This window comes from Neopelma chrysocephalum, unplaced genomic scaffold (genome assembly GCF_003984885.1).
Source record: "Neopelma chrysocephalum unplaced genomic scaffold, ASM398488v2 Primary Assembly neopelma1_96688, whole genome shotgun sequence".
Taxonomy (NCBI): Eukaryota; Metazoa; Chordata; class Aves; order Passeriformes; family Pipridae; genus Neopelma; species Neopelma chrysocephalum.
The window spans coordinates 418,084-440,834 of NW_020925333.1; the positions used below are offsets into that span (position 1 = coordinate 418,084).

A 22,751-nucleotide genomic window follows, 5' to 3' on the forward strand; every position below is an offset into this window, starting at 1 on the left:
AGGAAATAGCCTCCAGTTGTGCTGGGGGATGTTTAGTTTGGATATTAGGAAAATTTCTTCTGTTGAGCTCAGTGATCTTAGAGGTCTTTTCTAACCTAAAAGATTCTGATTTGGTGAGTGGTTCTGCTGGAAATACATGGAGATGTGCACTGGAATTAAATACGTCTGTTTTGTAAACTCTTGAAAGGCTCCATAGTTAGTTTGTTGGTTTTAGTCTTTGTATTTTTGTGATTTTACCAATCAGTTCAACTGGTCTACTTCCATGCTGTTCCTCTCTCTTTTAATTTCTGATTATTAATTTAAACTAGGTAGTTGTGGCAGCAGAAGGCCTTTCTATTTGTTTGCCTAGACCACTTTAAATGTCAATGAAACAAGTAATCATCATAACTGTTATTTTTTCTTTTATTTTGAGTGTCTGGGGGAAAAAACTCCATTTTCCACATCTGTGATTTATTTTGTTGCTTCTTTTCTTCAGTTAATGGGACCCATTGAAGTTCTTCATCAGGCACGAGCTTGTGTTGACTACAAAGGGGGGAAGAATGAACTGACTGTCAAACAGGGGGATAAGATTGAAATCATTCGCCTCACAGACAACCCAGAAGGAAAGTGGCTGGGCAGGATAGGAGGATGCTGTGAGTTCTGTTTTTTCCTTGTGCTCCTGAATGTTTTCACTGTATGACAGCAAACGTGAGCATTACACCAAAGAGTAGCCTTACCAAGGCTGAGTCACTGGCCACCAAAGTAAGTAATTACCACAGCTCGCCCTCCTGTGCCCAGCTAACATGCAAGGTTTAGTTCATACTATGAAGTTATTGCAAAACACAATGTAACATTTATAGGCACTAAAATAAGTCAGGTACAATATGCTGGGACTTTCAGTGACACACTGAGAGGCAATTCCCTGTCAGCTTTCAAATAGCATCAGAACTGGGCACCCTGTAAGTAACAAGGATCGCATTTTTTCCCCGTCTTTCTCTTAATCATAACATTGGTGTTCCTAAAATCGAAATAGAGACTATAAGAACCAGTTCTAAGTCTTTATCTTGTTTCTACTCCTCTGGAAAATTTCTAACTGATTTTTAGTTTTTATTTTGTCTGAAATCCAAGATGTTTCTCTAATTGTATAAATATCATCAGTGGATCTATGAGTGTGATAAAGGGGTTGATGATCTGGCTCCTGGGTTATAAAAGACTGATCCATTAAATCAATCAAAATTATTAAAAGCACTTTAAGAGGACTGTCTAAAATTCCCCTCAGGAGATACAGAGTTCCTCATCTTAGGCCAACTGTTCTGATGACCTAAAATATGCACAAGACTGCAGTGGTTCCAAGGTTAGCTGAGAAATGGAGTCTGCTTCATGATTCCTGGAGTCTGCACAGAAAATTCTGAGCTGACAGCTGAGAAGCAAATGAGGGTGAAGTTAACTTGACACCACCTGAGGAAGGTTTAGTGGGGAGACAGATCTGAGATTTGTATTTGTGTTGATGGAGATGGAGAGTCAAGCTTAGGCTGCTTGGAATGAGACACTTCTTTGAAAGTTTTCAAAACTCATTAAAAAAAATTCAATTCTGAACCTTCTGTTAAAATCATCCCTTTACCATGACCTTTTAAAACTGTCTCTGCCTAATGATTTCATTCATTTAGATGGATACATTAAAACAACCATGGTAGAGATTGATTATGATTCTTTGAAAAGAAAGCAACAAGCACCTACTGGAGCCGATGTGGAATTTTCAGAGACTGACATGGAAGTGTATGATGATGTTGGAGAGCAGGAGAGCTTGATGAGGTATGTATAGGGAATACATGGAAAGAAAAAAATAATTCATCCCAGTCAGCCTAGCCAGGGGAAGTTTTACAACAACAAAGCCAACTCTTGTCACAGAACAGTCATTTGTATAAGAAACATGTAAGTTGGTTAGAGGAGCATAAATGAATTCTAGAATCCATCGTGTGTAAGCTCTCATATTCAGGAGGAACTATACTATTGGAAGAGGACCTACACTATTGCAGTCCAAAAGAGAACAAAATGCAAACCATACAGGATTACAAATCATATGCAGGAAGTGCAATTCTCTTCACTCCCTCTCTTCTCTCATCCTGTCTTTTGAAGTCATGTAGTCCCTTTTCTAACATGAAAAAATAAAAGACTCTAAAAGCAATTCACTGCACCAGGGAACTCCTGATCACCCTCATTGCTTTCATGAGCCTCAGTGTGAGTCCATAAGTCTTCTTTTGAAGAGAAGGGACTTCTGGAATCAAGTTAAGGATGGCCCTGCAGGAAGGAGTGTGGCTAATGAGTTTAATCCTGAAAACAAGGCCTCTCAAGTTCCATGAGATGGGTATGAGCTTTTTTGACTTTTTTGACTTGTGAGACTTCTTCTCTGTGGAACAGTCTCACATGCATTTGCAATGCAGTGCTCCACTGCAGACTCTCTACTTCAATGTGTCATCTTTTTCATGTCAAACAGTTCTGCAGTTAAGATCTTCTTAGCACACTTCTCTAAGTGCCACCTCCAGCAGCAGATCAGATTTGCAGGCTGGGAAATATCCTAGTGACCTTGTGATAGGAGTCAAGGCTATCACATAACCTAGCATGACAGTGGTACCCTCTGTTACCACTCCGTTACATAAAAGCCTGCTTCTGAAATGCAACAAACCAGTACTCATTCTCCACTATGTGTCCTGATGTGCAGAAATACATAGCCTGGGATAAGGGATCTGCATACGGCTGCAAAGAATTTCCATATGTAGGACAACCATCTTGAGACAGCCATTACCCCTGCTTTCACTGCTTCCCGTGAGGCTTCTTAACTTAGTAGGCCTGCCTGGAATAAAAGGACTGAAGCTGGCTGGCTGCTGGGTGCAGCTGATCCTCAGCTGATAGAACATTCTCATTGAGCTCCAGAAACAGCATTTGGAAAAGTCTGCCTTCAGGCTGGTATTCTTAAGCAACAAATCTGACACTTTGCCAGCTTGCTCCATATCAGTTTTCCTCCCTGCACGTTGGTCTCATGGCATCATGACCTAGCCAGGAGACTTGAGTTCTACATTTTAGGTAATCTCAGCAATAGTTACTTCATTGCAGAAGTATCTCTGGCCAATCCTTTTCACTATGGCAAGAATCACAATTAACCATCTCAATGTAAGGAATTTAGAAAATCTATTGAATGTAAAAGCAAACAATAATACTGACACTGTTGTGTACTAAAATAATAGTGTATTCCAAGGAACTTGGAAGGATGAATGATTTGCTCAGATTCATTAAATCTTTTAAGCTGTATTTTGACATTTTTATCTTCTCTAGTGATTAATAGCATTCTGTTAAGTTCAAGAGCATGAATTGTTGGAAGGTCTGACATACATCAACATGTTTTGAAACCACTGTAAGAATGCTGTTCTAAAAAAAATCTCTTGACCAAATAGTATTATCTCATTATCAGCAGTATTGCTAATATTTGAAAATTAATAAGTGATCACGGCTGTTGTATTTTAGGAGTTCTTGGCACCAAAGTTTAACAAATAACTTGGTTTGATGTATAGGTTTAAGTAAGACTCTAACCTGGAAATAATCTCAGCTACTGTGAACCTCTCAGGGTTTTTTCAACTGGCTAACATGGAAACTTTGAAATGTTAGAAACATGCAGTTAGAGGTTTAAATTGTACCCAGTGAAAGCTAGTTGAGCAATAAATTAATTTGTTTAACATTTCATTTCAAGAAGATCCCTCATAAGGAATGAATCTAAAGGGTCTGGATGCACTCTCTAGTGTTCAGCTGGATTATATTTTTATTCCCGTCAAGTTAGACTACATGACCCCCTGAGGTCACCTCCAACATAAATTATCATAATTACAAAAGGCATATTTTGTACTTTAGTTTAAAGATATCAACAGGAATATAAAATATATTCTAAATATAGTAAATCATTATAGCTGTAGACATCAATTTGCATTTCGTTGAAAATGACACTTCATTGGAAATTGCTAACAATTGCTAATAATTAGGACCCAATATTCTGCTTATATGAAAAAGTGCACCTTCACTGGCTTGAAATATCTGCATTGATTTGTGAAAATAAAGAATTTGCTTCACAGTTTTACTTATAAAATACTAAGGATCGTACTGATAACCCTCTTATTCCCCTTTCAATTCCTTTGAGCAATGTATTAAAGCACTCTTTTATGATTTGTTACTAATTATTTCCAAGGAAAAAGGCAAAAAAAAGAAGCATTTTTCCTGCTTTACCGGAATCTACTAAGAGTTAATTTTTCCTCATCTAGGAGCTAGTTCATGTCTGAACTAGATTACACATTTTCTTTGGCATTAGTGAGAATACAAACTACTTATTTGACTGTAAGAAATTGATGTGAGTGTGGTGAAAGCAGACAGAAAGGAAGAGCTGGCACATTTAGAAAACACAAGCATGTGTCTGAGCTTCCAGTGCAGAACTTGTAATGTTCAGCTGACACGAACATGCGTGCCAAAGCCAAAAGTTTTGGAATTAATAACTGAAAAGAGGATGGGTGATCATGATGTTCTCTTTTACTCAAGGATGATTGCTCTTCTCTAAAATGTTTTTTGTTTGCTTTTCCAGCCTGGGTTCTGACAATAGTGGAGCTGGAAGTAAGTTCTACATATACATTTTGGGGGAGTTGTTAGTGTGTATTTTTTACGGCTTTCAAATAATGCACTAATTACCCATAAGCATATTAAATGTTTGCTAACGGGCAACAAACAAGGAAGTATAGTAGCCAAATTACCTTCCCCACCACTTATAGGAACTTGAGTGAGATAGAAGTTTTGTCTTCAGATACTGTGAATCACTAGCAAGACAGATGACCGAACTTGGTTTTTGTGTGTGTGTGAAGGTAAATCATCTCACAAAACAGCACAGATATAGCTGTCAAAATACTAAGATGAGCAAGGGTTCCTGCACAGCAGAAATCTGGTTCTGAAAAAGCCAGTAATGCTACCAAATAAAGCTGCATTTTCCTGACAGAGTTAAGGGCAACTTCAGTTACAGTAATACACTGGAGTCCCAGATGCAGCAGCTCCACGTGGTCAAGAACACACATTCAAATCCATTTTCCCCTTTGGTAGCCTATATATTTATATAGCATTCCCTGTTGATCACAAGAGCACAGCTCATCTTCTCAGCTTAGAGTTTAGATACTGGTCATGGCAGAAGCATCCCCTGGCAGTACTGAAGGGAGTTGCTGCCAGCTAAGTACAGATTTCAGTGATTACTCTGACCGGTGGCTGGAATTGCACGTGCAAACTGAGCTAACCCTGCACTGAAGGAGGTGGGGCCCAAAGGTCAAAACTGAGACCAAAATGGGGAGCTTACATTGTGCTTATTTCTGACTTCCATAGATGAAGACAAGATGTCCCTTGCTGAGAGTATTGGTCTGGCATCTTCAGTTATCATTGAGTCACACATGAAAATTTAAAAGTCATCCTAGTGTCTGGGCCGAATCAGCCATTTAGAATTTCATTGACTACAGTGTAGAAGTACTGAATACATTTGTATTCAGTATCCATGCTCTTGAGATTGGCAGTGCCACATTAAAATTCTGTGGATGGCAGTCCCAACTGGGATAAGTCTAAATCACTGTTTTAATAAACAGACTGTGCTGGTTTACAGAAATATTCCATTTACAAGGATATTACCTAAACTGCACGCACATCTGATATAGTTAAGAGGCCTGTAATGAATACCTTATTCTGCAGCATTAAATATATTTGCATTAATTCATTGTTTCATCTGTTAAAGATGTGTTCCCACCTCCTCCTCCTTCTAATCAAGATATTTATGATGAAATTGATGATGGAGATCCCATAGCAAGGTAAGTTTTTATATAATTTAAATCATTTGCTACTTTAACAGAATGTTTTCAGGTTTCAGTATTTTTTAATTAGACGTAATAATTAGCAAGTATTAGGATGATCAGCAAGTGGGTATATATCAATATGAATTTGTGAAGCTAAACTAAAAAGGTTCTTCTGTCTTTTGGAGAAGTTTTGTTCTGTAATTAATTTTAGTAAGTCAGCAAAAGTAGTTGCAATCATGAAAATCTCCAAATCCCTAAGTAGACAGAATAGGTCTGAAACGAAAATAACAAACAAAATTGCTAGCTAGCTGAGTAACAGCATGAAAACAGTAAGCCACTAGATTAATATATATACTACAAATACATCTCAGTATCTACAAGTAACATAACGTACATACTTCTAGTTTAGCATTTTACCATTTGGGTAAGTGACCTCACTTCATGGTATATATACATTGTTGGCATTAATGATAATTATATGCATCAATGGAAAATTTAAACTGGGCCTTTTAAAAAGAACATTACATTTGACATTGTGATAATCGCATGCGTACTCCAAAGGTCTGTATCACAGGATGAAGATAAGAATGGTATCTGGTCCTGGGGAATCTTGAAGAGGCTAAAGGTCAAAGATGACAAAAAGAAAAGTATACGAGAAAAAACAACCAAAGTCAATGGGGCAGAAGATAATGGAAATTTGTTGTAAGAGTCTGCCAGGAAATCACAGTGCACATTAACTCATTCTAATAAAGCATTGATCATATGCTACTAACATGTCCTCACAGCAGCCTAATGAATCATGCATAAAATTGCAGCTCAGGATGATACTTTTCTGCAAAAACACTGAGCTTTCTTTTCACCTGCATAATTATTCTCTTAACAAGCTGTATTTTTTTGCAAAAGTCTGGTAACTAAAACATGCCAAATTTTCTTTTCGGTGAAGAGCACCAAAATAATTCATCATCTTTGTGCCACTCTGGTGATGCAAATTTGCTGTATCCTCAGTTAAAATGTACTTTACTTACCAGCACAACGTACCTGAAATAAACCGGTAAATCTAGACCCATTACTCCAAATTTTAGGAATAATATGCCAAACAGAAAAATACAAAGATTGTCTTCTACTCTTCTTACCTAGAGGTTAGATCAGCAACTGCTGTTTTTACCACCTACGTCAGTCATTCAGTTCTGAAAAAGTTTACTTTGATTTAGTGGTAAAAATACATTTAGTACTGAAGCATTGGTGGTGTCAGTGGCACCTCAGAATGTCTGGAGATTATTTGGAGCCCCAGTGTCGCAATTTTTTAGATTATTTAGGTTACAAAAAAGCCTATGAATATGCTATAAATACTTAATAAGCTTTCTTTTACCTCCCCCCCCAGCACGTCTTCTTCAACAAAGCTGTCTGGAAAAGGTAATTAATAGTCTATTGTTCAGTCTCTGTATTGATTCCTGATCCTTTTTTCTCTATATGTTGCTCTGTATCATTCTAGTCACAAAAATACATCCAAGGAAGGAAATAGGATTTCCTATTGCTTACCCAGTTCCAGTAAACAAATTTCAAATATTGTGACAAATATTGTGATCGTCTACAAACAAGGAGATACATATACATTGCAAGCTCTCTAGAAAACAATATAATACATTTAATGTGATTTTTCTGAGATTTACACTAGTTCATTTTATTGGAACTTAATTTGAACAAATACACTTGGAAAGAAGCAGTCAGTAAAAGACTTCAAAAGTAACAAGAGATGCTTGCTGTTACTCTTATCACTTGCAGTATCCTTGTAAAATAATATATACTCATAACCACTGGCTCAGCCATGGAATAAAAAGCAAGTTCTTCCAATTTTTGAGGCTGTTTCCAGGACTGAGTTCTAAACCTTTTATATGCTACTGATTTTTCTAGGTTTGATTTGATGAGTTGAAGAATTGCTTCCTCTCTGCAAATACACTGAATGTGATTCAAAGAATATTCCCATGCTGGTTTGGTATTGCAATATGGCCTGAAAACTAACATACACGTGATTCATATCCACTTTTAAGCAATGTTGGATTGACAAGAGTGCTATACAAGTCCTCGAATATACGTTAAAATCAAACTCAAAAATATATTTTGATGCACTATAGTGGGACATGGATTAATTAAGTGAAGATTAAAGGCTATTGCATTAGCCATCATGTGCTAAAACTTGCTTAAACTTCAGAAGATTAAAATTTCAGTGACTACTGGTTATTGCTATTAAAGAGTCTTAATCTGAAAAGATTGGGTGGTGTTGCACAGTAGATTGTGCTAAACAGAGAATCCACAGTTACTATGGACAGTAAATGGCTACAGTACTTGCCTTATTTTCTTGTCAACTTCAGTAAAATACCATAGATTGTAACACAGTGTACTCACTTCTTAAGTTTCACATAATAATGTTTCATTCTCCTAAACACTATTATTTCAGATTGTGGAGAGGATGTGTACGATGACGTGGATTCTTCAGACTTCCCTCCACCGCCGCCTGATGCTACGTAAGTGGAAATATTATGATTAGAAATCTAATACACTGAGAGACATTTTTAAAGTATTTACTAGAGGCAGATTGCTGTTAATGTCTGCTTTATTTGGTGTTGTCAGGTTTTGTAGTTCTCAAAAACCAAATGGCAGTAGAATGCTCTTTCCTCCATTTCAGATTGGAACAATAACTAGACTACAGAAAAAGTAAGAGGTAGAAATGGATGCATGGCCTAAAGGTACTTTTCATTGTAGGTTCTCTGCATGTGGTTCTTCTTCTATCAAAATCTGGGGACTGTTAGGATACATACTTGGTCTCAGCTGCTCCAGTATTTTAAGAGAAAAGGAGACAGGGCTCTGTGTCATAAGTATGAAACACATCTGGAGGTGTAAAGTTCAGCTAGGAAGACTTTTATCCTGGACCAGAAAATTATGGTCATCTCTGGAGCACAGACGTGTTATGAGCACAGATGCATCTGTGATGATGACTGCAAAGTGACGCATTCTGATGTCACTTACTCAACTCAGGTGGAGCAACAGAGTGCACTACGATAACCTAGTCTGGAGACGTTAAAACAGAGAGCGCTCTTAGGACTGTGTTTCCAGAGGAAAATATGTGGCCCTTCTAACCTAAGTCTAGATTAGTTCACACACACACACAAACATTCATCACTAATGAAACTGTCATCCACAACTCCTACAGAGATCAGCAAGGATCAAAAAGGAGAATCAGACTTTACAGTCCCAGATACAGCATCAGAAAGGACAGTTAGAGCATGAAACACTTCTGTGCTTCTTGGCAGAAGTCAACACTATCAGGGATGTGGAAAAAAAACAACAGAACCTAAAATGGGTTATGTAATGCAGATTCTCTGGTGCAGCAAGGTTTTTTATGGCCATATAGGACTAACATATGTAAGGCTAAGATGTTCCAGCTGCCTCCACAGTGAGATACACTGTTATTCAGCTTATTGCCAAAAGATACACAGACTTCATAAAAATTGCTCCTTGCTGAGAAATTCTAAAGTGCTGTAGCAGATAGATACTTAAATACTCAATACTTAAATACTCAATACGTCAATATTCACTTACGTGATATATACATTAACATCAGAAAAAAACACAAAAGACACCCCCAGCTTTTTATTAATTTTGAAATAAATAGTATTACCTGCACTAGTTTTGCAGAACAACAAAAACATGATAAAGACACATGAAGGAAAATGCATTTTCACCAAAATTATCAGAAAGCTTTCCAATACCTCAGATGTGTTACTGATTTGGTTTTGTCGGTAACTTCTTGCTTTAGTTCATCAAAACTAGCAACCTTTGGAAAAAGGAAATCGGATGAAAAAGATGTACGAAAGCATGAGGAGATGGAAAGAAAAGAGAAAGAATTCCGGAAAAAATTCAAAGTAAGTTCTGTCAAAGTAAGGGTTTTTTTCACAAAATATAAAACTAAAATATCTATATGGTGTGCTATAATTTGTGTCCCTTAATCCTCTGAAAGATGAGGTATTACTACTTGTAATAATAGTGGTCTGAGCATCTGCAAGCATGGGCCCATACTACATAGCATTTACGATTATTTGCCTAATTTTAGAAAATTTAGCAAAAAATGCATGAGCACAAGCTGTACATTAATGATTTTTAACCAGCCTTTTTTTTTTTTTTCAGTTTGTAGGTAAAATAAAAGTTCTTTTTTCTACTACTGTAGTTCAGAATTTGCCTAAAAAAAGATGGGGATCTAAAGAATTACGTATTAAACCAGGAGAGTCTCTTGATATTATAGAAAGTACGGATGACACCAAGGTCCTTTGCCGCAATGAAGAAGGAAAATGTAAGTTTTATGAAAAAACTGCAGTACATATCAAATTATCAAAGAATGATTGAGTTGGAATGTGTGAAAACTCTCTTCCACAACATATCCAAGTAGAATCTAGTACTTGTCTTTTACCTTGTCTGGTAGTTGACAAGAAGCAGATTGTTTTTATTTCATTACCATGTTTTAAGAGCAGCTCGCCTTAAAAAAAACTAAAACACTCCAAGGAGCAAGATATACCAAATATGAGAAAAATAGACAACTTGATTACGTAAATTTTGCTTTGCATCAACTAGGATCAGCAGATGTTTCTGTTGCTTCTGTCTCTCCCCCTTTGCCAAAAGGAGTATAGCTATGATACCCCACAGAGTCTAGTAAAAGTAAAGTAAGTCCTTGCTGCACCTTTGGATAGCACTTCCCCACTGATTGCAGCCAAGAGAAAATCAGTAACAATATTCTTATTTTTGGTTGCAAGAGATGCAGTTTAATCTTTTCAACAGGCTGGGGAGAATATTGCTTAGGAGTCTTCCCCCTAGCCTCTTGCTGATCCAAGGCATATGTCCTTGTTGGCATGTCTGCTTGTTCTGGGAGCTGCATGAGGCCTTCCAGTGTTTCTTTGAAACCCTTGGCTATGGTTTGCATTGGCAGAAGTTTTTGCATTTTTGGAGAATTCCGGACCATCTCCTGATGGTTTCGATTTCTTAATGAGCTTCTGTTACAATACTTTTCAAATCTCCTAATGAAAATTCATTTTGTGCTGGGACAGCCTAGGTTCAAGGTATCCTTTGAACAAGTAGCATTTTCTCACTCATCTTTACTTTTTACCCCTGACCTGTGTAGAAGAGAGTCTAATGCTATAAACCTCTGAAGGGGATTCAAGCACTTTCCTGATATTTTTTTCCCCTCTATACTCAACTCTTACAGTCTGGAGTACAGCCTTCTTCCTGGCAGGCCTGCAGGGTGAGGAAGAATTTCTTGCATAACACACATATGTTTTTCAAAATATGGATTTCACTAGTAGAGCCACTTTCCAAAAAAACAGCTTTCAAAGCTCCATTTTTTGAACCAAGCTAATAACAAAGTAGAAAGCAGTTCATGTTGGCTGTTTTCCTCTCGTAGTCTTCAAAGCCTTTCAAATAATGACAGGAGCTACTGCTTTGCTATGCATAAAAGAGCAAAACAAATAAAAATATCCTCCCTGGAAACCTCTGAAGAGATCTCTGTCAATTTCCACATTAGTTAGTGAAGTTTGAATTCTACTTCAGTAAATGCATGACAGTTTTGGTTATTTGCTGTGATTGATCGAGTTCCTCAGATCTTAAAGCTATGATTTTACCTTCAGAAGGCCAGATAGACCGAAAATCAGCAGTTAGAGGTGACTTTGTTACTTTCTTGCACATGAATTCTTTGATTTAATCATTAACTTCTGAAGCACTTCCATACCTTCAAGCCTCTTCCAACAGTTAAAAAAAAGTACAAATTATACTGTAATGTGCTTACACCTTTTCAAGCAAGGGCTGGTGATCTTAGGAACACACTCTGCTATCACTTATTTTGTTATTAAATTATTTGAAATGTCAAAAGTGAAACAAAGAACTGATTTTCATTTAGCCTTTTAAATTCCTTCTTAGTCTGAAGACATACATCTTTAAATACACAAAAACTTTCAATTCAGGTTCATAGATTTTGCTTAAACAGTAGGATATAAATGGATTTCAGTGCCTGGGAGTGTTTGTCCTCTCTGAGCTTCCTTTATGATGCAAAAGAGCAGCTGGCACAATGTGTCATAGCTTTCAGTGGTGCGAAGTAATTAACACAGAGTGTGCTGACCTGCTGGCTTGTTCCCTATTTGGAAGCCCTATAAAATTTAGTGAATTAGTTAGAAACTGAAACTTTGGACATATAACTTGGGATTAGTAACTCTGAAAGGCTGTGAGATCAGCAGGAGCTGTATTTCTCACCTATTTGAGGGCCAGGGACCATCAGACGAACTTAGATTGTGCTTTGCCATGATCTAAGCACAGTCACATGCACGTCTTGCAAGCACACTGGGTTTGTATGTCGTGATGGTGAGTGAAGAAGTTTTGCTTTGGTGTATTTCAGAAGATTAGAATGATTTAGCCAAATCATTTTAAATTACTCCCTGGAGACTTCAGGAGTCATGGAAATTATTGGACTGTCCTAAAGAGAACTTTAAAAAGATGACATCTTAAAAAAAAAAAAAAAAAAATTAATCCATTTCCATTACTTTATCCCAGATAATAAAATCTGGGGAAGTACAACCAGGCCAAGAAAATCTTGATTAGACAGAGCTTCCTCAGTGGGTTCCAGCTGGCATTCAGCCATATACACAGGTGACTGAAAATCCAGAGCACTGGATTCTTTGACTTTTGAAGATTACTTGCAGTTCAACAGTTTTAGTAGGCAAATGTTATAGCAGAATTTATATATGTATCAAATCTTCATGACCCCAAAGATAGAAATACAGGCAAATCATGCAAATTTTATCTTATATAGCAGCAATCAAATATTAAAAGCACAGAACTATTTTTTAATTCATGTAATTGTTAAGTCTTAAACAGTAGCTAATGTAGGTAAATGTAAAATAAAATATTATCATGTGAAATTAATGCCTTTTTAGGCAACTTCAGCTCTAGCACAAGACAGAAGTTTTCTTTTAAAATCCTATGTTTTTAAATGTATTATGGCCTTTACAGATCAAATCACTAATCCACTTTATATATAGCATAGTCTAGAAAAAACTCCTTTATTTACTTTGAGATTTATACAACATCTGATATCTTTCTATTTTAAGATGGAAATATGCCAAGTTAAAGTGAATTATACAAATGTTTGTTTATGAAGAAAAGCTGCTTATTATTGTGTTTTAAGAGGGGCTTGCCTTAAAAAAAAACCACAAACAGAAAAACTGTAGTTAAATAAAAGTTTTTTATTACTACTTGCAGGACTATTTGAGATATTAGTCTTTTTGGATAGCTTTTCCAATATTCCATATAGGAAGCATAGGATATTTTTATATATTAAAACACTTGCCAGTTAAAGACTCTAATAATTTATCAGCTTTTGGGAACAGTTCTAGCTTATTGTGTCTGACACACATTTACAAGGGATGGTTCCCCCTACTAGTATATTTACAGATCTTAGAAAGGACAATTTCAGATAGAATAAAATTAGGGCTTGGACATAAAAAAGGCTTAACAAAAAATATGAGATTTTCTAGCTGGATATCACTGTGTATTTAAAAAAAAAAAGAAAAAATACTTTCATGTCTTATGTATCAGAAAAGAAAAATTATTGTGAAGGAAACAAGATAAATGACATTTTATGAATATGTAAAGTATCCAGAACAGTAGATACCTAACTGGTCTCACAGCTACTACAGTATTCTGATTTCCTGTCTAAGACACTGTGTTATACTAAACAGGCAAATAAGAATAACTAAAACACTGGACATAGTAAGAGCTTCATCAAGTATGTGTCCATTTTACATTGTTATTCATCTATTATGTTTTTCTGTCTGAAGTATATAAAAGAGAAAAAAGGCATTTCACTAGTGCTAGCAACAGAAGTAATAACATAAGTATTTAAGTTTAACTTAAATGCATATATATTTTACTTTTACAGATGGCTATGTCTTGAGAAGCAATTTAGTTCTAAAGTAAGTATAAAGTGATATTTTTGAAAAAATTGTTATAACACTCATTTTTTTTCTAAACTGTCTGTTAAAAAAAAAAGTGAAATGTAATTATTTTAGTCTGTCATTCTAGTCTGGAAAATTGAGTTATTTTTATGAAGTTATAATTTCTCAAGAATTAATCACATACATCCATGCTGGAAATTTGCCAGGGCCTCTTTCCTCATTGTATAACCATAAACTCTGATTAAACCATAAAAAATTACATAAATTAAGCATTATTAGTACTAGAATCTATTAATGAACTGCAAGTTAATGTGATTAGGTGTATTGATGTCCTTTTCAAATGTTTAACTAAAATTGACCAAATTTTCTTTAGGTTTAATTTTATTTCAGTGTTATGAGGATTGAGCAGATTTGGCCTGGTGTTGCTCCAAATAATTGCATGGGGTTCAGCATTTCTGTTCTACTCCAAAACTCTTTTCAGACAAAGCCTTTCCATTTCCTTCAATAGGCTTTATGTGAGACCCTTAAATATCAAATCAGATGTCACATTTATAATTGTCACATTTAGAATGTAGAGGCATCCAAATACTTACACACACATTTGAATTTTTAATATATATATAAATATATATGCATATATATGTGTGTATATATATATGTACACATTGCCTTATTGTCTTCCATGGGCTTCTTCACATATCTAAGTGAAATATTTTGAAAATTCCTGTTCATGAAGCATGTATCTTTTATAGACATTACCTAAATTCATTGCCTAAAAAGAAGCACCTCCAAAATTATGGAATTGCCAAGGACGGAAACAAAAAGAATTTCAAGGGCATACTTTTTTTTTTATTCTTTATTTCTGGTGTTCATTTAAAAAAACCAAGGAAGTACTTCATTTTTTTAAGGAAATACCCCTATGAGAATAGCTGCTTAAAAATGTAATTGAAAAATCCCACCCTTTTAAAAAAGCCAGCCTTTCATATTAAAAAGAAATGTATCCAGATCAACCCTTCGCTGAAAATCCTCTGACCTGACCATCCTGCTAAACACTGTTCTATCACCACAAAGGTTGCACTTTCATAATTAGCAAATTAATTACTTGATAGCTTGTCTGTACCATACTACTACTCTATTTCATATCTGCATGCAAACAGTAATTTATATCTGATGTCTCGATTTTTAAATGTATTGTTTTTCTTTTTTTTAACTTACAGCGAAGGAGAGATTTATGACAACATTGCCGAGGGTATGTTGAACATTTCAAACAACACAGTAGCTACATTCAATTACAATTAATAACTTTCTCCTTGACTCAAAGTACTACACAATATTAATATTTTTTCCTTTTTTTTCCATTTCAGACATCTATGATAACGACTCAGATGCATGATACTGTTCAACTAACAACTTAAATGAAGATCACCTCTAGTTTGGACTCCTACTTGTGGAAGCTCAATTGCAAATTAATTGATTACACCCCTGTAAATGTAGAATTAACTTTTCTTAGGAGTTCAGCCTTTTGTCCTCCATTGCTTTGAACTACATTGCATTGCTATTTATCTGAGCCATTAAAATTCCCTTTATTGATGGTTTAAATACAATCAAATACAATTCAAATGCATCTCAGAGGAGGGATATGGGGATATAAAAAAAAAAAATTACCTGTGGAGATAATAGTCTAAAAACTACTTTTGTACTCTATTTAAAATTACTGAGAAAATACTGAAAAGCTATACACAAACTTGACTTTCCCCTTTTATATTTGCTATTTAACCAGCATCCGGGCATAAAAAACTAGTGGTATTGTAAGTTTTTTCTTTTATTTTACCAATGCCATTCACTGGATGCGTTTTGTTATTTCTTCTGAAATTCTTCTGAATAAAAGCATGCTTTCTGACAAGAAATGTGAGTACACAATCTTCTGTCAAGTAGAACAACAGTAGCTGCACAATAACTTCTGAAAATTGCCACTGAGCCGCTAACAGAATGAAAATCAACATTCTTATTGTTGTAAAGGCAGCACGAATACAACATGGTATTTGTCAATAATTGCTACCCAGAAAGTGAAATGTAAGCAGAAAATCTGCCAGATAGGAAAATCTATACTTAGGCAGTCTATATTGTAAGGGTTTCTCACCTGTAATTCATTCTATTTTCTTTTAAAAGTCATAAAGAAAGAAAAAGAAGGCTGTTCATGTGATATTTTTCCTTCTCCAAATTCACTCTATAATTCTGGAGTATTTGGCTGTGTCTGCTAAAACATTCAGCAGTGAAAACATCAAAATATTGACATAAAAATTAGGCTTCAGCATGAACACCCCAGTTAAGGTAAACAGAGCTGGTTTCCATCTGTGTTGTACCTCTATGCTGTCCCAGTAAACAGGTTAAGCAAAACCAAAACTGGGAAGGCAAAAAAGACTTCTCTAATTCAGTAGCTTTATAGCATTTCTCTGCTGTTACCGCAGGCTCTGGATTGCAGGAATGCAGCTGATCTCCTGCACATTCCTGTGTAAGAGGTTTATATTCTCGACCCACATAATTGCAGATCTCCTGGCTACTCCTCCTACAGCAGTAACAAAACCTTCCTCTATGTGTGATCCTTTTGCATAATCTGTCTCAGCTGTAAAGATCAGTACTTTACCAAGGGGGAGGAAATTCAGTGGAGGAACATAGATTCTCTGTATGATTTAGATTATCCCTTACCACTACATTATTTTATAACAGACACAAGTGTAAGCACGTGGGCATATGCATGTGTGCCTCGGTGTGTGTGAGTATATATTATGTCAAATAAGAACTTCTGAGGAGACTAATGGACCCATAAAAGGGTACACTTATGACTTCTTTTCAGCAGCCCCAGACCATCCTACATGGAAAAGCTTTTGCATGTAGTGCGAAGAACTCAAATGGTAGGAGAGGCAATAAACATGCTTGTATTTGCACAGCCTCAGTTCTGACTCCTTGTGTGGATTCATCGTTAACTAAGTGCCCAGTCTATAATTACATGATGGCTCAGTACTTTTTTCCACAGGATCCCTGCCTCGGTTAGTGCATGGGCTGGATGAGAGCTAACAGAAAGGGCAGTTGTTCAGCCCTGCTTATTCAGTTTCTGGCCACTCCTTTATTTAGTGCAAATCTTCCCAAGCTTATGCTGCACCCAGAATTATTAGTTTCTCATGGCATTCATCACAATGGTATCTCAGATCCCCATGAATAGGAATGGATCTATCTTGTGATAGAGGAAAACATTTTATCCCCATTTTAACATTTAAAAGGAAGGCATGAACAGAGAACAATTTGTGGCAGATGTCCATTAATCCTGGATATAAAACCAAACTGCTAAAGCTAAATTAATTAATTTTTTGTACTTTCCTAGATTAGGACTCTCACCATTTTATCTTCCTTTTCTTTGCCTCTACTTGTGGTTAAACACAGAAGAGAGAAAATGCATTGTATTTTAAAAGCTTGTAAAATTTGTATTATAAATATACCACAGAATCACAGAATCTCCTGAGCTGTAATGGACCCACAAGGATCATCAAAGTCCAACTCCTGACCCTGCACAGTACAGGCCCAACAATCCCACCATGTGCCTGAGAGCATTGTCCAAAAGCTTTTTGAACTCCATCAAGCTTGGTACTGTGACCACCTCCCTGGGGAGCCTGTTCCAGTGCCCAACTACCTTCTGGGTGAAGTATCTAATCTAAACCTTCCCTGACACAACTTCAGGCCATTTCCTTGGGTCCTGTCACTGGTCAAAACAGTGCGTACCCCTTCTGAGGAAGTTGTAGACTGTGACTGACTCCTCCAGGCCGAACAGTCCAAGTGCCCTCAGCCACTCCTCATACAGTTTCCCCTTGAGGCCCTTCACCATCTTCATTGTCCTCCTTTGGACACTCTCTAAAAGCTTAATGTCTTTTTACATATTGTGGTGCTCCAGACTGTACACAATATTCCAGGTGAGGCCGCCCCAGTGCAGTGCAGAGTGGGACAATCCGCTCCCTCGCCCAGCTGGTGATGCTTTGCCTGATGCCCCCCAGGACATGGTTGGCCTTCCTGGCTCCCAGGGCACTGCTGACATTCATATTCAACTTGCCATCAACCAGGACACCCAGGTCCCTTTCCACAGGGCTGCTCTCCATCATTCCTCAGTCTATACACACAACCAGGGTTGCCCCATCCCAGGTGCAGAATCCAGAACTTGCCCTTGTTAAAATTCGTAAGGTTGATGATTGTCCATCTCTCTAATTTGTCGACGTGTCTCTGCAAGGCCTCCCTGCCTTTGAGGTAATCAACAGTTCTCAGTTTTGTATTATCTGCAAACTTATTTAGTGTCCCTTTTAGCCCTGCACAGAAGTTGTTTACAACAATGTTAAAGAGCACACGGCCTAAGATGGGGCCCTGCAGAACCCCACTAGTGACCAGTCACGAGCCGGATTTTACCCCACGCACTACAATGCTTTGTGCCTGACCTGTGAGCCGGCTGCTCACCTGTCATGTGCCAGCTGTATGCTGGACATTTTGTCCAGAAGGATACTATAAGAGACACCATCAAAATCTTCTGAAATCCAAAAAGATTAAATCAACAGCCTTTACTTGATCAAGGTGGGTTACCTTGTCATAAAAGGAAATCAGATTTGAACCATGTTTACAGTAATAAAAAGGGGGGTAGATAGGAGATACCAATTAAAATTTAATGTAAATAATAGGTTAGATTATATTCTGAAACAATAAAAAGTGAGGACTAATTCTGGAATTAAATGGTCCATGTTATTACCTCCACTTACACGATTCGCCATCTCCCATCTTCCATGTTGACAGCTAGTTTGTTGGTGTGGTTTTCAGTGATGTCTATGGCTTTCACCAGAATTAAACCCTTCTGTGTGTATGGTCTGGACATATCCTAGGCTGAGACACCCAAACCAGTTCTGAAAGAGTCAACTTATTCATCAGAATCAATTCACCCAGGACAGCAGCATAGCCCTACAAGCCCTCCACCTTGACTTCTTAGCCTGGCTATGAAATAAGGTGGTAGTACAGCTGGAAGGTCATCCTAAGCAGTTTCCAGCATCCCAGGCAGTTGGAAAACATAAGGATATTTCAGTGTCACTCCAGTTAGCTGTGGTACTACAGAACACCACTACTGTGTGTTGTAGCCTCGTGCCAAACAGCAATGCAGTAGTCTCAGGTCCCCTTCTTCTGGCTGTGTGCAGCAAAATACAATGATCTGAGAGTCTTCCTTTTTGTGTTTCATTCTAGCTAGCTGACTCCTACATAGAATTTGGTAAATCATCTCTATTTGCCTTCTTCTAAAGCACTTGGAGAGAGAAGATTACTAAATGTACAGAGTTTCTTGATTGAGGCTTTTCATATTGTGGGTCTTATTGAAAAGAATATGAGAAACTGTGCATCTTTTTTCATAACACACAGACTCATAAGTATTGCTCAAGCTTAAAATGGCTCACTGTAAGGCATAAAGGAAGTATGCAAAATGTCAACACAAGCATGAACAAAATGCGACTTAGATGGATACCAAGGGTTTTAAGAAATATTATATGATTTGCAATACTTCAGTAATATCACCAAATCCTACTGCTCAGGCATCATGAGACAGACAAAGAAAAGAAAAATCAGCACTGGCTTTTTTCCCTGCCTTTTTTTTTTTTGGCCCGATTCCTGATTTTCAAGTTCTTAACAGGAAAAGCTGCCTTCATTTACGTGTGGGTGTGCTTCAGGTGGAAAATGTACACAAAACATAGACACAGAAACCGGGGCTCCCATCCATTTTTCCTGCTGACAGAAGGGATACACTGCCAAGCTACCTTCCCTTCTCCTGCCCCTCAGTTTATTTCATATTCTCCTACCCTGGAAAATGTTGTCACACACCTTCCAGCTCACACAGGTAAGTCCACATTCTTCTTCTCTATTGATCCCAAGAAATCCTTATATTTTTATTGTCATTACCTCCTTTCACTGCCTAGGATATTCTTTGTCCTACTTTTTTTCTTGATTACTTCCTGTTTCCTATAATTATTCCTCTTTTCTTTGAGCTTCTGACCATGGCATTCTGTTCTTTGCTTTTCTGCTTCCTTGTTCCTTTCTCTTTTTATACTTTTAAACTGTTCCCCTACTTCTGCATTTGTCCCTGGCACTTTCATTTTATCCCATTTTTAAAAGCCTCTCTGTTTAAATGCTCATTTTTCGTGCAAGATTCCTAACTCTGTGGGTAACACCAGCAGAGGTTTCATGACTCACCAGGCACTGAGGAGACTTACAATCCTTGTATTTTGAGTTCTAGACTGTTTATCCCATAGCATTTTAAATCAGGTCAAATGCACCTTCCCTCTGCAATCAGTATTTGCGGAAGGCTTTTTTAGTACTTAAGCTGGGATGCTGTATATATAAATAAACCTTACTATTGCCAGTTTAAATTTAAAAATTAAGAAAAAAATCTTTTCTATCCCATCCCTTTTACTGCTCCTGTATTCATAGCAAGCTACTTTCTACTGGCCATGTAAGAGACTGAAGTATGTTCTAATGACAGACACTGATGGCTGAGAATCTCCAATATCCAAATATTTCAGTGTGGATACTGTGATATATAACAGCATTGCTGCTAAAATGTTAGCCAGCCTTTGTCAGCCAGTGCCCGAAGAAGATGCTAATGGGCTTCTTCAGTTTTTAAGAAAAAACACTGAGTTACGAAAAGTAGTTTCTGCTGCCATATGGATTTTGAATTGGTTAATGATAAATTATCTTTACATACGGCTTCAGCACTATTACCAGAGTTTATTTGGACTGAAATACTTAACAGCTGCATTTTTTTAAAGTTTTTTTGCTCAGGTCTAATTAATATGCCAACCATACCCAAACTCAACACCTGTTGCTTTTCACAGCTTCAATAGGATTATGCAGTGCAGAATGCTGTGAAGAATCTTACATGAATGGGTGCCTAGGTATAAGGTTGCACTAATTAACAATCTGGTTAGCAACCTGCCCACTTAATCAGGAAGACTTGTTGCATCACTTGTCATTCTGTTATTTTCCTGCTAATTGTTAACACTTTAGTATGATATTTATTGGAACTCTTGCATAATTTTATGCTATGCACTGTAAGTTCATTTTTTAGTTTCTTCCACCACAGGATACTGAGGAAATATTAATATTACACACAACTGCAATCAATTCTGAATGTTATTAATAGTTTTTATTTATATTTTTATTTAAGGGTACTATCTCCATGAATTAGCTTAGATTATGATATTTTTCAAAATCAGAGAAATTCTAGAAAAAAATAATGATCTAAAAATTTTGTTAGGAATTGGAGATTTCATTTTAGTAAATCACATTACTTCTGCAAACTATATTACTGATACTTAAAATACTATATATAGAACCTTTTTTGCATAACAGTATATGTAGAAACACACCTATTGGATTGTATTTGAAAAGGCTAGCAAAGGAATATTTTAGGAATATACCACATAAGCCAGGAGAGTATTTGGACCCCTAAAAGCAAACTCAGTGGTAACAACCTCCCTGGGGAGAAAAGTGCAAATTGACCTTTCTTTTTCTCCAAACTGGTGAACATGAGATCAAACCAGACAAATAAAAAAATTGAACACACAGATCAAAAGTTCAGCAAAAAAACATTCAGCATCCACATATAACCAGTGGTTAAGTATTAAGGTCCTCCTTGCTTGACTTGCTCTCAGCACTGTCCCAGTCTAAGCAGTTCAGCAACCCACACCTTGCCTATAAACCAGATGCAGCCCAAAGCTGCATTCATATTAGTCATTTAAAACAGCACTAGTGAACAACCCTGGGCACAGGACCTTTATGGCCTTTACTGTCACACTGGCTTCATTAGACAGTTTTGGCTCATGACCAGTGCAAGGCTGTCCAAAGAATTTCCAGCACATATTTACAGGATCTCCGTGGCACCACTGCCCTCTCCAAGCGACATCATGACCAGCTGGATTCCCAACGGAGCAGATATGTGTAAAATGCAATATCATTGATTTCACATATCAATTCGGTTTCAAGACCTCTTTCCTTCCCAATATCCCAAATTCTGCTAGGTTTTCAATCAAGCTCTGGCCACATTGACATTTTCTCAGATCCTCTGGTAGCATCCACAGCAAAGAAACTCTGTTCCCAGGAGGTCTACGATTTCGTATGCAGGAGGAAGGACCTTTGCTAGTTCTGGTTGTTGCTGTATTATGGAGACACAGAACAAAAATCCCAGAAATGGCGGACATTAAAGGACTTTGATTTACGCAGAACAAACTGCAGCTAGTGGAGTCACTCTTTTCCCCTTGTTTCCTTTCCCATATACTCTGAAGACTCAGCTGTTTTCATCTTGCAGCACAACCCTCTCCCTAGCAGATCCTACAACCTTCTGACGGAGCTGCAGCTCCATCCTCCAGCACACTGCTCCATGTCACTGGATGGAGACAAGGCGTTCAGGCTTGTACTACTTTATACAAACTCTGAAGGACAGGGAGGTCTGAGAGTATCACTGTGTGACTGCCCACAGGTTAGGCATGGTGCAGGTCTGCTCTCGCACCTGTGTGTTGCTTCAGAGTGACCACTGGTATTTCAGAGCTGCCAATAACTTAATTTGGTATTATGCATTTGTCCAGTTGCTAAAAATGTGCTGATGAGCTGGATTTTATTTGTCTCTAAATCAAATGCCTACCAGGAGCCATTCTTAGAATCAGACAATCATTTATGTTGGAAAAGGCCTTTAAGATAATTGAGTCCAACTATTAACCACTGCCAAGTCCACCAATAAACCATGCTCCCAAACGCCATGTCTATATGCCTCTTAAATACCTTCACAGATGGTGATTTCACCACTTCCCTGGGCAGCCTGTTTCAATGCTTGACCAATGTTTTAGTGAAGAAATTTTTCCTAATATCC

General features: G+C 37.2%; 1 protein-coding gene across 8 annotated transcripts in view; it reads left to right on the plus strand.

The window, feature by feature from the left end:
• Window positions 1-15,540, plus strand: part of FYB1 (FYN binding protein 1) — a 48,552-nt gene extending 33,012 nt beyond the window's left edge. For 6 of the 8 annotated variants that reach the window (XM_027709161.1, XM_027709166.1, XM_027709167.1 and 3 more), the window contains 12 exons: window positions 476-632; window positions 1,647-1,791; window positions 4,598-4,626; window positions 5,777-5,849; window positions 6,396-6,536; window positions 7,216-7,247; window positions 8,290-8,356; window positions 9,649-9,754; window positions 10,017-10,179; window positions 13,807-13,840; window positions 15,040-15,071; window positions 15,187-15,540. In XM_027709161.1, the coding sequence (XP_027564962.1) occupies window positions 476-632; window positions 1,647-1,791; window positions 4,598-4,626; window positions 5,777-5,849; window positions 6,396-6,536; window positions 7,216-7,247; window positions 8,290-8,356; window positions 9,649-9,754; window positions 10,017-10,179; window positions 13,807-13,840; window positions 15,040-15,071; window positions 15,187-15,215 (1,008 nt within the window). In that variant the 3' untranslated portion in view covers window positions 15,216-15,540. Of the gene's footprint in view, window positions 1-475; window positions 633-1,646; window positions 1,792-4,597; window positions 4,627-5,776; window positions 5,850-6,395; window positions 6,537-7,215; window positions 7,248-8,289; window positions 8,357-9,648; window positions 9,755-10,016; window positions 10,180-13,806; window positions 13,841-15,039; window positions 15,072-15,186 lie in introns of those variants that run through there. The other 2 variants (XM_027709165.1, XM_027709168.1) reach the window with 2 other exon arrangements.
• Window positions 15,541-22,751: the final 7,211 nt, after the last annotated feature.